At 44.7% G+C, this 17685-nt stretch overlaps 1 protein-coding gene across 5 annotated transcripts in view; it reads left to right on the forward strand.

The window, feature by feature from the left end:
* The window catches only part of RBSN (rabenosyn, RAB effector), an 81121-nt gene that overhangs the window by 3247 nt on the left and 60189 nt on the right, over positions 1–17685 (forward strand). For 2 of the 5 annotated variants that reach the window (XM_085898401.1, XM_085898400.1), the window contains exons 2-4: positions 3065–3514; positions 3741–3884; positions 16546–16646. In XM_085898401.1, the coding sequence (XP_085754527.1) occupies positions 3340–3514; positions 3741–3884; positions 16546–16646 (420 nt within the window). In that variant the 5' untranslated portion in view covers positions 3065–3339. Of the gene's footprint in view, positions 1–2025; positions 3515–3740; positions 3885–14396; positions 14546–16545; positions 16647–17685 lie in introns of those variants that run through there. The other 3 variants (XM_085898402.1, XM_085898405.1, XM_085898404.1) reach the window with 3 other exon arrangements.

Consider the following 17685-nt stretch of genomic DNA (forward strand, 5'->3'; position numbering starts at 1 on the left):
GCAAAAAAAAAAAAAAAAAAAACAACTTTCAAACCGCGTGCCAGAAACAACAACCACACAGGCTGTTCCTTCGCTCTCAGGTGGCCATACGTGCAAAAAAAAGAAACTTTCAAACTGCGTGCCAGAAACAACACCCACACAGGCCGTTTCTTCGCTCTCACGTGCCCGTACATACGTGCAAAAAAAAAAAAAAAAAACTTTCAAACCGCGTGCCAGAAACAACAACCACACAGGCCGTTCCTTCGCTCTCGCATGCCCGTACGTGCGTGGCTGTACGTGCGTGGCCGTACGTGCAAAAATAAAGAAACTTTCAAACCGCGAGTCAGAAACAACAACCACACAGGCCGTTCCTTCGCTCTCGGTTGCCCGTACATGCCTGGCCGTATGTGCAAAAAAAAAAACTTTCAAACCGCATGCTGAATCAACAACCGCACAGGCCGTTCCTTCGCGCTCACGTGCCCGTACGTGCGTGGCTGTACGTGCAAAAATAAAGAAACTTTCAAACCGCGAGTCAGAAACAACAACTACACAGGCCGTTCCTTCGCTCTCGGTTGCCCGTACATGCCTGGCCGTACGTGCAAAAAAAAAACAAAACAAAAAAAAAACAACTTTCAAACCGCATGCTAAATCAACAACTGCACAGGCCGTTCCTTCGCTCTCACGTGCCCGTACGTGTGTGGCTGTACGTGCGTGGCCGTACGTGCAAAAATAAAGAAACTTTTAAACTGCGAGTCAGAAACAACAACCACACAGGCCATTCCTTCGCTCTCGCATGGCTGTACGTGCAAAAATAAAGAAACTTTCAAACCGCGTGCCAGAAGCAACAACCACACAGGCCGTTCCTTCGCTCTCAGGTGACCGTACGTGCGTGGCCATACGTGCAAAAAAAAGACTTTCAAACCACGTGCCAGAAACAACAACCATACAGGCCGTTCCTTCACTCTCACGTGCCCGTACGTGCAAATAACGAACAACCAAAAAAGTTTCAAACAAACACACAGGTCGTTCCTTCACTCTCGTAAACGACGACTGGATTGGGGCATTGTGTTTGTTTATAAATGCGCATAAGAAATAGAGAAATTATTAGAATACAGTAAGTCATCACTATCCGGAAGTCCGTACGTTGTAACCCTAATGGGGAACGCGCTCTAACTTGGGAACCACTTGTCCGATTTAATTTCAAACCTTTTGAAAGGCAAACAAACAGATTGCTGGAATTGTAGATAGATAGAAGATAGATACTGTGGGTGCAAAACGCCAAGTAACGTGTCCTGTCATTGGTAACGAAGGCGCCCTTTCCCCCATCGGCCACGCCTACGCAGCAACGTGTTCTGTCATTGGTTTGGTAAATAAATGGCCATAACTTGGGAAGCACTTGTCCGATTTAATATCAAACCCTATACCTGGCAAGTTTCAATTAGATCGGACCAGTGGTTGTCGAAAAACAGCAGACACGCACACACACCTGGAATTGTAGATAGATAATGAAAAAAAATCAAATGAAGCAAACCATTGCATAAACAATTTTATGATATATTTTTTATTAACCAATACGTTTCAGCTCGAACATACATCCATAGGGACGCTATCGGTTCAGTTCTCGAAGTTCTTTGCATTCATTCACTTATTCTGAGATTTTTCTCTGGCGGAGATTGGGTATCTCTTTCCTGCTACTTTCCACGACTTTCAAGATGTTCTGATTATATTCTTCAGTACTTCAGATGTTCTGCTTGTCGGAAGTCTTCAGGGTTGTTTATCATACTTTTGAGCATTTGCCAGGCAAATCTGGAAAGTATTTCATTGGAAAAAAAAATTTCTCACTCTGTCTTCATCTGCTCCAATTTTTCTACTGAACTCTTTGCATCTCTGCGATATATATATATATATATATATATATATATATATATATATATATATATATATATATATATATATATATATATATATATATAATTATTTTTTGGTTCTCTCTCATCTTCCTGTTATCTTCCCAAAGCTTCTATATCATCTCTCAGCCCTTCTGCTGGACAGAGCATTTGAATATTTGCGTTTTCATCTAATATTATGCCTGGTGTTGGCTTAATGGTTGGAGTGGTGGGCTTGGGATCCCAGGATCCTGAGTTCAAATCCCATTCGACTGTTGAATTAATACCAGGTGTGGTTGACTGCTTGTTATCATTCTGAGGTTGGCAAAATGAGTGCCAGCATGCTGGTATACTGTGTTGGAGTGACGACCCATCCAGGATTGTGTCCAATAGCCCAGGAGACTGCTGAGGCAGCACCAACGCTCTGCACAGAATATGTCCCGATGGATGGATCAAATGTTATCATCTTTGAATAGAGTATCTTTCCACTCTCACATTTACTTCTGTTGAGCGACAAACCATCCTCTTTGTGATACGGTGAACAGCGTAAAACCTGTCTGCATATTGGTCAGCACAGTCGAGTAAGCTCAGTATCGAACAGAGTTTATGGCATTTCCAAATCCAAATATATGTGCTTTCTGATAAGTATGCTTGCTCTTGACCCCACTAGCTGACTTTACTACCTCCTTGCCCATTTTCTGGCACACCTTCGACCATCAATACATCGTCACTTGTCACTGAGAAAGAGTAAAAAGTAAATTTACTCTCAAATTCTGAATTTTTTTTTGTAACATTTCTGAAAACGAAAGTGATATTCACGAGGTCGGATGGCAGCCGTGAAACTGAAAAATCGAAAGACCTTCCCAGTTGTCGTACCTGGCCCAGCTTCGTAGTTTTTTTTGATGCCTGGGTGTGATTTGACTGGTCTGTGCCAACCTGGTCAATTTTTTTTAACATTAAAACCTGGGGAAATCTGGAACTTGGAATACTAGAAATTTCAAACCCACCATGGTCCCCCTGAACATTTTCCAAATCAGTTTGAACTTCACAGGTATGATTTTTATTCATAATGGGATGTTTGTAGGGTATGGACAGTGAGTTTTCCAACCGAGGGAGTAAAATGATGCACCTTGGTAATCATGAATGAATAACAACAATATATTTATAACCTCTCTAATTCCTCCTTATCTTCTCCACAGGGTGGAGCGGCCTGCCAGGATTAAGTGGAAATTGTCCCCTTCTGGTTGATCACTTGTTGCTGCTTATTTCTCTTTTTTTTTTTTAAACATCTTCATCCAATATCAGAAGAAAAGCCAAAATTACAATTGCCTTGGGAAAAGTGTTCGGCATCTTGGTAGAAGGAAGGATATTAATTTTGAGTAAAATAAAAATACAGGAAGGTACAATTGCACTTTGGATTGAGACAGGGAAAGTGTTGGACGAAGATCTCAAAGCTACATTAGGTGGGGAAAAGATGTCATCTCCAGGTGGGTACATTGGTGGTGATGAGACTGAGGAGTTGGTGCGTGAGGGATTTCTGTGTCCCCTCTGCATGAGGGACTTTCCATCTGTGTATCAACTCAGTGCACACTGGGGAGATGAGCATGATAGCAAGGATGTGGCACATGACCTCAAGAGCAAGGCACAAGGTAAGCGGAAGGTTTCCCACCCCTCCCCCCCCACAAACTTCTTTAGGTACTGTTCTACTTCATGAACAAATGCAGATGATGAAAAGAGATTTGATTTGATTCACCACACTTGATTTATGAGGGGTCTCATGTAAAATGTTATGCATAATTTAATTCCCTTTCTGCAGCACAACTCATACTGACAGCATCACTTGGCTTTTGTTTACTGCGTTCTACACCCTACCAGACCTGCTGGGCCGTGCAAAGAGCAAGTTACTGCGAAAGGAAGGCTCCTATGGTGAGAACCAGGATGTATCAAACTTGACGGCGAGTTGCACAACTGGCACGCTCAGCGGTGTCGACTTGTGGATGTGGGAGCCACAGGAGCTGGGTAAGCAAAGAAGCTAAATTGTACACAGAGCCCGAGCTTTAAATAAACAGGGGAAGTTGCAAGTCATATTCCAAAGAGGAACTTGTGAGCAGGATGGGCCATTGACCATTGGTCGTGGGACAAAATGCTGGATTCCCTATTGTCCTCACAAAATATAAACAATGACAAGGGGTCATGCACACCTGCGCTGAAAATTGGTTGTCCAGTCGATGGTTCTCCTTCGAAATGTCGGCCATTACCTTTTCTTTGCTGTGATGAAGGTATCTTTTTCGATCATAAATACTCCTTGGGTGATGGAAAAATACAAACATGTTTGACTCGTGCCTTTCTCCGGTCTCCCAGGATAGCTGACAAAGATTTCAAGGCCATAAGCGGAAATGGCGATTCACAGAGGGGTTTCCAGAAGTATGGAAATAATCAAATTATTCAGGATATTCTAAATATTTTCGGGGGTGGGGGGGGGTGGTTTGAGAGGGGTGGAGAGAGCTTGGTTTCACAAGGGATGTGCGCTTTTTAAAAGGGGTAGAGGGCATTCTACGAGGGGCAGGATGTGGTGCCCCCTCTGGATCTGTCCAGCTATGTGTCTGGTAGATAAATATAACTGATAGTTTTCATTAATCTGGAGAACGGGGATGAGGGTCATTCCAAAAAGCCTTACCCCACCTATATAGTAGAAAAATTATGTAATCAATTCCAGTCCCACTTACAATCCTTATTCATATCACATTATTACCTCCGCCACCGAAGGTGAAGGAGGTTATGTTTTCACCGCTTTCTATCTGTTAATTGCAAAATTGAAGATTTTTCAAGTCTATTGGTTGGACGATTTTTGGTAGTCTGTCTGTCTGTATCACCTGCAGGTCACAATTTTAAACCGATCTTCATGAAACTTCACCACATGGTAGAGTTTGTCATGAGGAAGAAGCCCATTGTTTTTGAGGTCAAAAGGTCAACATCGGCCAAAAGTCAACTTCGGTGAGATTTCTAAAATCCTCAATTTTCATCCGATTGACCTGAAATTTGAAGAGGATTTATATTTCAGGTCACTGAATTCAACCAGTCAGTTATTTTTTGAGGTCAACAACTAAGGTGGTATTTCTAAAATCCTCAATTTTTTTCTGATTGATTTGAAATTTGAAGAGGATTTATATTTCAGGTCACTGAATTCAACGACCAATTATTTTGGAGGTCCCAAATGGAGTTCTCTCATCCCCTCTTCCTGTCCAGGCTGGAGCTCCTCAAGGCAGCATTCTGGGCCCTGGTCTTTTACTGGTTTTCATCAACGATCTCTCTGACTCTCTGGAAAATCCTCTTTATCTCTTTGCTCATAACTCCACCCTCTGTCGTACCATCTTTCATTCTTCAGACTGACAAGCAGCAGCTTCTTCGCTTTCTGGAGATCTGTATGAAATCACAAACTGGTCCAACACGTGGATCATGTCTTTCAATCCTGACAAATCTCACTCACAATGTCTTTCCGAAAGGACTGTTTGGAACCCCCCTCACCCCTCCCCTCATCTACTTTCTCAACAATCCTCTGGAAGAAGTCCTTTCATTCAAGCTTCTGGGTCTGACTATCTGCCATGATCTTTCCTGGGAAACCCATATTTCCAAACTGGCCTCCAAAGCCAGTCGCCGACTGGGCATCCTTTGTCATGCAAAGTCCTTCCTCGGCCCACCTGAGCTCCTGACCACATACAAAGCTTTCGTCTGCAGCCTGATGGAGTACTGCTCTTGCCTCTCACCTTTCACGGCTTCACGCTGTGGAAACCAAGGCATTTCAGATCATTGGTATCTCCCGTGGTGAGGCTGAGTCTTTGGGACTCTCACTCTCTCACCGCAGGCAGGTTGGTGGTCTTTCTGTCCTCTACCATCTCCTCTCCGGTCTCGCCCCCCCCCTGCTCTGTCTGAGATATGTCCCCACCCTCCCCCCCCCATATTTCTGCAGGGCGCTCATGGTCCGCCAGCAACCCCCTTTTGGTAAAACTACCAAAATCACGAATCACTGCTCACCTTCACTCTTTCATTCCTCTTTTCCCCACCTTTGGAATAAACTCCCACACTCTCTTCACTCCCATTCTTCCCTCCAGGTCTTCAAAACAGCTCTTCACCACCATCTCTTATCGTCAACCATCCAAATCCATGATCTTTTCTACCCGTTAATCCACCCCAAAACCTACCTCCTTCAAATTCCCTGCCTTCCTTCCTGAAAGTTCCCTGTTGTGTAAGGTCCTGAAAGTCTCTGTGATGTCCATCTTGTATACCCCGTGTTCCCCACCCCATCCCTCTCCTTTCCACAGATCTCCAAATGTCTCTCTTCCCCACTGTTTTGTCCTTCCCTCTCCTGCCCCTCTTGTCTCCTGCCCCCCTTGTTGTGCGTTGTGTTAGCTCTCAGACGAGCCTTGACAATGTATACAAAAAATAAAAATAAAAGGTCCACATTGGCAAAATTTCTATGCTCTTCAATTTTCATTAGATTCACTTGAAATTTGAAGAGGAGTTGCATATTTGGTCATTGAATTCAACCACAAATGATTTTTGAGGTAAAATTTGTTTTATAAATTTCCAAGTATCGTGCCCTGCATCACGTCTTCTTCTTTTTTTTTGTCTGTGTTTGGTAGTTTGTTTGTCTGTGTACAGGATATCTCAAAAAGTTGTGGACGGATTCAGATAAAACTTGGTGGACATGTTAGGTATGTGGCAAGGACTAATTTATTCGATTTTGGTGAAGATCCGAATCCGGATCTGGATTTGAGTATTATTTAATTTTTCAAGTCATTCTTCACCATTGATAGATAGGACTAAAACCGATATAGTGCTGTATTGCATGATATTTCAAAAATGTAATGGGTCCAATATGTTCTCATGAATCAGGCATTGCTGGCGGAAGTATGCGCTCTACCGAGTGCCCTTCTACTTCTACATTATTTTTACATTCTTCAATGGATGTTGTGTACCAGCCATCCAAATTTTGAATTCCAGCACAGAGGCTGATGAAGTATCCTTTACTTCTGAAATGTCCTTAACCTCGTGGCCATTGCAGTATTAATCTCTTGTGGATACAAAATATCTTCTCCAAGTTTGTTCATTTTCAGGAATAAGTGAAAGTATCATTGATTTGAAATCTCCTTGAATTTGTGACTTGCCGTGAAAGAATGTCAGAACTCGTACAAAGTTGTATTTTTTATTTTGTTAGTTTTGATACAAATGGCTGTTTTTGTGAGTTTTTGCAGGTTTGACTAATTACCGTCCTTTACTTTCTGTCCGTGCAAGTTTCATTACGAAACATCTTCATTAATAACACTTTTTAGCATAATTTATAAGAGGTCCTGGTCTGTCATAGAAAATGAGTGCACTTCGTGACAATTCTCACGTTCGACATTCGGTATTCTTTTATAGTCAGAAATCTGACATCATCAGGAATCCTGTCAGGCAGCTTGATGAGTCACTAGCAATGCTGCATAAATACCTGCTTTCTTACACTTCTGTTGTATCGATCAAACATGCCGTGGTGCTCGGGGTGGCATCATTCCTGAAGAGTGACTGCTGATTTTCCATCACGCAGTCATCACCGGGTGTCGAGCATTAACTCGTCCATGTGAAATTGGGCATTAAATTGGATTGAGATACCATCAATTTGTGTGCATAATTTCATTGAGATATCTCCATGACAAAATGTTTTCTAAGCTGAGTGTCTCGAGATATCTGCAGAATACATTATCGTGTTGTTGACACAATCTCGTTTTCACATGATTGACAATTCCCAATGTACTTGCACATTACATGAGAACCACACATTGTATTGTCATTTTTAGAACTTATTTCCTGCAGATTTTGGAAATATATCTTCTTTTTTGTTTTTTTATTTGACCAATTTGGGTTGAGGGTGGGATAGAGTGAGGGAGGGGGTGGGTGACTTCTGAGTAATTTTGTTGCGGCAGGTCACATTTTGGTGATTGAGGCAAAACTTCCCAGTCCCAAGACTTTAAACAGATCGCGAGCATTGTATTTCCATGGGGGAATATAGTGTTGTTCAGAAGAGCTGTTCACCTTTTTTGTTGCACTCTGGAGCTGGAGGTCTCAGACGATTGTGAAAAATCAGATTGTAATAATCACTGGATTCCGACCAGTCTCCTGATCCCAATCAGAATGAACTAATGTAATTGTGGGGCTACCAGGTGGACCTGAGGTCAAATCTGCTACCCACATGATCCCCAATTTTGCAATGAATTGTCTATAGAAACCATACGTCATCTGCCGGGAAAGTCAACAGGTCTTTACTTTGGTTTCCTATGTACAGAAGCTCGAAGGAGAATCTGTCGCTACAGCCAGTTTGGCCGTCTAATAGGATGGGTGCTGAGCGATGTACTCAAGACGTTTTATTTTTTTGCGGGGCCGGGTATCGGCAACGAGCCCGACCGCCAGATGGAGCCGAAGAGTCGACTCCGCCGATCACCCGGAATTTAGATCGTACTCCTTCGGAAAACTCCGAGAAGTACGGGTCACTTATTGGACCGTGAAGCGTCAATATTTCTACCATGTGGTACAGCGTTATTTGCCAATTTTCAAAATACATAGATGTCCACGTGGCGATTTACCGAGTCTCCACACCCTCGACGGCACCCGTACGGAACAAGCCGCCAGCGCACTCGAACCGCGTGTGACCTGAGCGGACGATCACCAAAGTCCCGACGGTCCAAATGTCCCCTTACGGCGGCACAACGGCCTTGTTAATTTTCCAACATGCAGCATTCTAAGCCAATGGAGGAAAGGACACGAATGAGCTGATTCATTTCACAAATGGGGATATTTATTAACAATAGGGAAATGAGGGGAGCACGTAGGGCAGAGTTATCCGAATATATAAGGCACGTATGTACAGCACGGCACTTATATAATTTCCTACTTATTATACTGGCGCCACAAACACACACAAACACACACACACATGCACACATCCAAAATAATCGGACCAAAAGCGGTCTTTATTAAGGCCTGTCTCAGACCTGTCCACCTCGTGTGGTCTTCGCGATCTTGGGTTGATGGGACTCGAACCCGCAACCACGACCGTCTGCAGGTCCCTCGTCGACAAGCAGTCACTGGCCCTGGATGCCGGGTTAGGAACTGCCTGGACTGAAAAGTCCTCTCCCACCAGGGATGTCTCACACATGATCCTCCGAACTCGCCAATGCTGCTGCCACGAGCACCGTCTCTCCCCCACCCTCGTCCAGACCACCCCTCCTTTTTTGTGCTCAGGCGCGAGAGACCTCCTTTTTTGCCACTCGCCTCCTCATTGGACGGTCCGTTCTCGGACGACTCGTCGCGGCCTCCCGATTGGCCGGGGCCGAACACTCTATCTGGCTAAGGCGGAGCCAGCCTAAGGTGCTGAGCTTCTTGATTGGGCAAGGGGCACACCCTTGCCCTCCTGGGCGGAGTCTCGATCTGAGGTGATGAGGTTCCTTGTTGGACAAGGGGCACGCCCCTGCCCTTCTGGGCAGAGTCTTGATCTGAGGTGATGAGGTTCCTGGTTGGACAAGGGGCACGCCCCTGCCCTTCTCGGCGGAGTCTTGATCTGAGGTGAAGGAAATCTCCGCCCCCGTACATGATCAAACACACGTAGATAATGGCGTCAAGCAGAGCGAGGGGAAGATGATGCTGGCGTTGATGGTGTTGTAAAAATAAAAGAAAACGCTGACTATCAAAGTGACTCACAGCGCAAGTACATTTATTCACCCATTAGACTTGGGAAAGGGAGCTATTTATCCACATTTACTTATCAAAATAACTGAGCTATAAGAACCTGAATGTCTGTGTGCTCACTGCTCATGGCTTCCAGATTCGCAACATTATGACCTCCTATCGAGGTTTGCACCACTTCCCAACAGCTGTGGATTTACGCATGCCATGGTTATAATACCCACTTAACAAATTAGGCCAACACACAAATGGTGAGGTGTCGGTATCGGTGACATTCGCCCTACCAGAGCCAGTCAGTGTGTTTCTTCCATAACTCCAAAACCATTAATCCTCGTGCCCCCAAACTTTGCATGCATACTAAGGGGATCCAAGGGAGTGCATGAATGAAAACTGGGTGTGTGGGGAAATTTAAACACCCCTTTTCATGATAATGGTAAAACCAAAACTGTGGCAGCCTTTGGCCAGCCTGCATTCAGCTGGCTCAGCTTCGGGGTTTTAATCGTCTATTTTCTCTGCTCAGCTCAAAAATCTCTTTCCTTGGATTCTTGGAACAGGTCGGTTTCTGTACGATAAAGCTTCATACCTACGAATCACTGCATACATCGATGATCGCTGATCTTAATACCGAAGAATCGCTGGATACATCGCAATGCTTATAAACGCCCAGAGACACCGGTGTTCTTGCCTTTATTTAATTTTGGCACATGCGATAAGCTCTAGTCTAGAATCTCCCAATCTGAGCCAAATTTCAAAATTTATATTGTAGAATTGACCTTGGCAGCAGTTCCGACTGCTTGGAAAAAAAGTTCATTTCTCCAACTTGGACATTGACATTCCAGTCTCTGGATGGTGTTTAATATGATGATTGGCGATCGCTAATTGCTTGCCAAGCCTACCGTTCCTTGTCAACTTTTTCATTGGAGTGCTTGCTTGAGTGTTAAAGCCACTTGGCAAACACTCCACAAGCTACTTGCATGTTCGTTTGCAAGCCATGGTGATGCTCTGCACCGTCAGCCGCTCTGCACTGTCACCACAATAAAAGATACAATAAAATAAATTTCAGGCCTCACCTGCCTGTATTGCACCCTGCTGGGTCAGGTGTTGCCAAGCTTGCCATTCTTTATCAACCAATGTTTGTAAGCCATGGCGAGACAGTAAGTGGCGGTGTAAATGTTGTTTTTCTTTAAATCACAGCTGTTGGCCTTTTTGAAAATAAAATTACAAATTGACATTCAAGATGATGTTGGGTGATTATGTAAATGAAGTGTGTTCTGTTGTCTTAGTTAAATCTGACAAAAGTTTAAAATGTAACCTTCACCTTGGTGCAGCCGTGCTGAGCACCGCTCGTAGACTCTCGGAGACGCGCCCCCTGGATCCTGGTGAAGTACTTTATAGGTTATTAGGGGATAGTTGTTTCCAAAATCCAAACTCATTGCAGATGCTGTGGGGAATGTAATGCCAGATGAAGGAACAGCAGGTGGGAACTAATTCATCATTCATTCCTTACACCTCGTGTTCACTCTGTAAGATTGGAGTATCGTGTGTTCATGAACAACTGTGGAACAATGTGAATCCACTTTCCCTCCATCCCTTCCCTCCATCCCCCCCCCAATCTCTTCATTTGTCCTCGCTCCCCCCCCCCCAAAACTTCCTCTCTCTCTCTCTCTCCTCCCTCTCTCACCCCTCTTCCAACTTTCATGAAGTGATCAACAATGGGTGGCTGTGATGAGTTCCAACAAGTGGTTTGGAGGTGGTTATGTTGTACTGTGATGTTTGTGTTGTGCTTTGAGCTCGGAGTACCGGGGAGTGTGCGGGTTCACCGGGTTGGGTGGATGGGCACTTTTTTGGTGGTTGGTGCTGCTGCTGGGTTCAATTCCGTGGTTTGAATTTTGGGATTCAGCTCAGGTTGAGAGATTCTGGGGCTTATCGCATTTTGGTTGTAAAACGTGTGCTGAAATTAAACAAAGGCATGAAACACTGGCGTCTTCGTGCATTTATAAACATTGCAGCTCGGGTGTGATGGGCACTTGGGTCTCTTGGCCTGAGCGAGGTTTCGGGGTTTTGACTGCGGTGTCGGGCTTCGTGGCTGGTCTGGCTGCTGGAATGTTTTCTTTGGCTCGCTGGGTGGTGTGAGTGACCCCCACAGAGAGATCCAGTCCCAAAGCGGTTAAGCAGGGTTGCAGCCATAGTTCGAGGCGAACCTCAAGGAGAAAGCCCATGTTGGCTCTTGGGTAATTCTAGCGTAACGGACGTAACATTGAGACAAAAATTGCATCACTGATGTTAATTTTGAAAAGGTTGGCCATATTACAGAGTTTCTTTATTACATATCGTAATTAGTCTCTATGGCTTTCTGATATTTGTACAAACCCCACTGTGTAGTCTACTACGAAAGCAAAAATCAACATTCAAGAGGCGTAACGGTCGTAACATCGAAATGGACACAACTAAAACTGGCCATAGCACAATTCTTAAATCTTGCGAAATAACGAATTTGTAGTATACCTTTCATTCATGGTAAGCAAACTAAGCATTGGTGGCATACTTTCTATATTCCAACGATACGATCTGTCTGTTGTTTGTTAAAATATTTTGAAAAGTTCACTGTAACGGATGTAACATTTTCGACAAAATGATAACAGACAGAATGACTTACCGTTGAAAGACATTGAGGCAGTTCTTTCAAGATGGCCGCCAAATCACGTGACATCATCCACGGAGTAAATATCGCATAAATTATGAAAATTCAGACCTAACTAAACACCGTCCAACAGAAATCCTTTTGAAAAATACATTTTCAAATTTTATGCTTCATGTCCATTATTACGTGGAATTACCCTCTTCAAATGTTACGTGCTGTTTGAAAGTGATGGGTGGTTTTGCTATCTTGTTTGAACGTGCTGTTTTAATGTACTCTATTTCGTTTAATCCCGTTCTCATGCCAGTAGACAGGACCCCACCCCCCCTCCCCGCTTCCCCTCAAGCTTCCCCCTCTCAAATGCACATCGAACACCTCCTCTTCCTCCTCCTCTTCCTCTTCTCCCTCCTCCTCCTCTCCCTCCTCCTCCCTCCTCCCTCCTCCTCCTCCTCCTCCTCTCCCTCCTCTCCCTCCTCTCCCTCCTCTCCCTCCTCTCCCTCCTCTCCCTCCTCTCCCTCCTCTCCCTCCTCTCCCTCCTCTCCCTCCTCTCCCTCCTCTCCCTCCTCTCCCTCCTCTCCCTCCTCCTCCCTCCTCCTCTCCCTCCTCCTCCTCCTCCTCTCCCTCCTCTCCCTCCACCTCTCCCTCCTCCTCCTCCTCTCCCTCCTCCTCCTCCTCTCTCCCTCCTCCTCCTCCTCCTCTCCCTCCTCCTCCTCCTCCTCTCCCTCCTCCTCCTCCTCCTCTCCCTCCTCCTCCTCCTCCTCTCCCTCCTCCTCCTCCTCCTCTCCCTCCTCCTCCTCCTCCTCTCCCTCCTCCTCCTCCTCCTCCTCTCCCTCCTCCTCCTCCTCCTCCTCTCCCTCCTCCTCCTCCTCCTCCTCTCCCTCCTCCTCCTCCTCCTCCTCTCCCTCCTCTTCCTCTCCCTCCTCCTCCTCCTCCTCTCCTCCTCCTCCTCCTCCTCCTCTCCCTCCTCCTCCTCCTCCTCCTCTCCCTCCTCCCTCCTCCTCCTCCTCTCCCTCCTCTCCCTCCTCTTCCTCTCCCTCCTCTTCCTCTCCCTCCTCCCTCCTCTCCCTCCTCCTTCCTCTCCCTCCTCCCTCCTCTCCCTCCTCCCTCCTCTCTCTGCCTCACCCCACCCCTCTTAGTATTCCCGTCAGCGAAGCGATGGGTGGTATTTGCTGGTATATAATAATCAAAGGGTAAAGGAGAACAAGGGAAGTTAGTAAAACACACCACGGTTATTCTTTTATTCGCTTCATAATTATGAAGCCCATGATATCTCATCAACTTGATATGCTACCTTATCTCATTGCATTACAAATTGGGAATGACGAGACAAAGACAAAACCTTTTCCTCACATGATTGTTGCGTGCGTGAGGTCACTGGAGCAACAATAGTTGATTCCATAGTGGGAACAATAGGGAGAGGGACAGATACCGTTACGATAGAGGACCAGGTCCCGGCATGGTAGTCCATCCTCGGCGCACACTTGTCTGGCTTCCTCTGAGTCCTGTTGTTCCAAAAATACACGCCCGCACTCTGCCAACCTTTCTCATGTAGGGCTCCCTCCTCGGCGTCCTGAACTGTTCGACATACTCCCCGTTTTCTCGAGCTATACTGCCCCTCAGTTCTATTCACCACACGACTGTACACTCATTGGCTCTCCACACAGGCTTCACGAACCCACAACTCTCCCACAACTGTCGGTGGCTCGAAGTGGCTTATTACCCCCAATGTGCAGCCACGGGGCGTATCCAGGTCATCTTCGGAATGGTTTCTCTCATGCTTCGTTGGAATAAAAGCACATGCACAGCTTCGAAAGGAATGGCGTCGGGGTTTTGAAAAAAGGACTTTGGAAGGGATATCGGGGGTTTATACACAAACAGAAGGGAGGGGTCATGTTTCTCATTTCTTCATACAATTTTCAACATTTGTCCGAGCATTTTCACACAGATACCATATGCTTACGCTAAACATGTACTAGTGGCATAACTCGGCTATATTACTCCTGTTACCCTCCATCACGTTCCCACAACAATATTATAGTAGTCTCCAATCATTGTTACACCGGCTGGAACTGCACAGTTTTTCAAAATTACATTGCAGTCTTAGAAATGCACCAATTGATGCTCCACTGTTGCCCTTGGGCCCGTTTTTTAGATGCTGAGAAGTCAGCCCTTTCCACTCGACTGAATGAGATCTATTCTGATTTAAAGTTGTGGCACCACGTTTCGTCTCCACCATAGATGTGTTCCAAAAACCCCTTCCTCCACAAAATGCCAATGATGGTGTTGATACAGATCAAGCCAGTTTGGCTTCTGCTCCTCCATGATGGTGTGTGGCAATCATGTTGCGATTACTTTTCTTGAACCCAGATCCTCGGTTGTAATGCGATGTACTGTTGACGATGGTATTCCGGTCGCTGGCACAAGTTCCCAAGTTATCACATGCTGATCTTGAAGCAAGAGTTATTTCATGTGCCAACATTTTTTTTTTTATCCTGGGTTTCTGGTAATGTTTCTCAATGAAATAGGTAGATAGGTATGTCAGGGATTTTATATATATATTTAAACGGAAGTGTGTTGATGGTTGGAAAGCTATAGAATCATAAACTTCAATATGTCCTTAGCGGTGAAATAGGACTGTGTACTGCACACGAGTCAGAGGATTAAATGACACCAATTTTACCATTTCTGTAAGGTTTCCGAGCATCCATGCTGGGTTCAGCTTTTTATTATTATTATTTTTCATGAAACAAGTATGTCAAATGCAGACTTCATGACTGACATCCTGTGGCTCTTGGTCATCACATTGGCACTTCAAATGCACAAACCCAACACTAAATGTCTTCACAGCAGCCATGACTTTTGTCGTCGTTTCGGGAACATCTGTCCAGGGTCCATTTTTCCATTGCGAACAAGAGATCATCGATGTGTCGGGAGGTGGATTGTGCGCCATGTAAAAAAACAAAAAGGATAACTTTTCTGACTCCTTGACAGAGTTAAACCGCCACTAATTCTCTCTGAGATCACGATTATTCCTCATTTAACGTGATAGTTGCGTTCCGAGAATTTACCGAGTGAGCTGAAAATGCGTAAAATTAAAGTCATTTCCCCAGAAGAAACAAAGTTTTATAGGTGGAGTTTGTGTGTCCAAGCGTTCCATCTTCTCTATGATGCCCGATCACGAACGACTCGCTTTTGTTACAGTTGATGGCGAAACACTGAACACTCACTGATTTTATTGGGATATGCACGAATCGTTCGTAAGGTTGATTCCTCAAGTCCAAGCGTTCAGCCATTGTCCATTGTTCACCTTTCTCAGAATCACTTGATCACTTTTAATTTCACATTTGATGAAATAGCTTTCCTTTGTTTCTTGGGCATGGAAGCACTGGTATCACTTGCTGATCCCTTACCAGTCACGGTGTCGAAGAATGCACAATATATTATGCAATGTGTTTAGCCGAGGTTTCGACACACACACACACACACACACACACACACACACACACACACACACACACACACACACACACACACACACACACACACACACACACACACACACACACACACACACACACACACACACACACACACACACACACACACACACACACACACACACACACACACACACACACACACACTTTAAGATGGCTGATAAAGAACTAGAGGCTGAGGATTGCAACGTGATTGGTGTTGATCCGTGCACACCCAGCATCCCGCAGCCAATTCCAAACTAGTTCAGTTGGCACGGAGTGACGGCTGGGTGATTGCCGGCAGCTCCGTAATAACGAAAATTTATGCGCAATATGAAAATGGTCCTAAATTAATCAGCCACTTAATAACAAAATTGCGTTGTGTGAAACCCTGCGAGGAATTACTGTAGTGCGAGAAACTTTACCAGACATGTCACTGAATAATGAGATCGTGTACACCTAATTTTACAATCATCTCAAAGTTTTACTTATAAAAGTTGAAAGCGGGATTACAACTTTTTAGGTTGGCGGCGGGAGGGGGAGGATGTGTCATTTTTCATCCCCCCCCGCCCCCCGCTCCAAGCTTATGGAGAAATCGTGAAATTTCGATGGGGGGGCGGAGGGAATTTTCACCTCCTTCCCAGTCTGTAGTCTGTATCGTGTAAGCACGGAGGGGGGAGCAAGTATTAACTTGGAATTGCTCTGAGGTGACTTGTGCATGTACAGTAGAATATCACCTAATATGGTGAAGCTTCTCTTTTTACAAGGTATTACTGCTGTTTATTTTCCTAAGTTGGCATTTGTGGTGTTTCTATCTGAACCGAATGCTGATTACGTTGTGTGACTCCAGGTATGACTCGGAACCACACTGAAGATTTTAAAAGGATCCGGGCAGCTCGAATTGAACGCTTTGTCATTGAAATGAACAAGTTGATTATTCGACTGGGAAAGGTAACATGTCACCCACCGCTTTTGTTCCCTCTCTGTTCCTCTTGTGTTTTTAACTTCCTTTGTCAGCTTTTCGTGATTTTTATTTTATTTTTTTCTGTTGTTGATGAAACCCTTGCCTTCTGGCTGCCATGGAAAGACCTTGCAAAAGTATTTACTAAATTGCCATTCCACTTGTTAGCCTGTAATGAGAGATAAATGGGGAATGGTGAGAGGGTTATGGTTGCACAATAATGCTGCCTTTCCGCTGCTAAAAGTTTTGTTAATTCCTTGTGTTATGGACATTTTCCACTGCTGTTCCAATATTTCTTTTTCTTTCTGCTGTTTCCTTATTTTGGGAAAATTATTTCTCTCCAGTCAGGACTGAGATCGTAGTGTTTTGATGGGTGAACCAATCGTGCTGGTTCAACAAATTCTGTAAGGAAAGAAAGTTACGCTGTGAAGTAATTATGGGCATCTGTGGGCACGGCAATTGCTAGCGACGTGACCTGGCAGTGTTGTTCGAAACATGGTCACCAGAAAGTTGTGACATGCGTCGAATATATCATTGTCCATTGCAGAAACTTGTCCTGAGCAACCCGAACACTAATCTTTTCCAGAAAAATGAAACCTCACTGCTAACTATCGGTAAAGTCCTGACAACTCCAGTTGCTATCATTGTCCAATCAGGTTGTAGTTGAGACCTTACATAACTTGCATATTTATATATAAGCTTAGTGTTGGCCACTTAAAAGAAGGTTTTGAATCAGAACAAGTAAAAAAGACATACAATGTCATAGCCCCTGTTGTTTTAGTAATTTTCCTGTACAGATTTAAAGGGCGAGTCCATATTTATGTACAACTAAAATGGTCACCAGTCTACCAGTCGGCTATCTTTGATCAGATCACAAAATAATGTGAGGTGCACGTGTATGACATCATGTGCTGTGCTTTTGCCAAGTTTGAACAAAATTGGGCCATGCATGTCTGAGAATTGGTTAGGGACACATTTACGTCAGAAAATAGCTGCCAGTTAACCCTCTTGAATCTGATCTCGAAAAAA

This window comes from Eptatretus burgeri, chromosome 10, assembly GCF_056783735.1.
Source record: "Eptatretus burgeri isolate ZD-2024b chromosome 10, Ebu_testis_v1, whole genome shotgun sequence".
Lineage (NCBI taxonomy): Eukaryota > Metazoa > Chordata > Myxini > Myxiniformes > Myxinidae > Eptatretus > Eptatretus burgeri.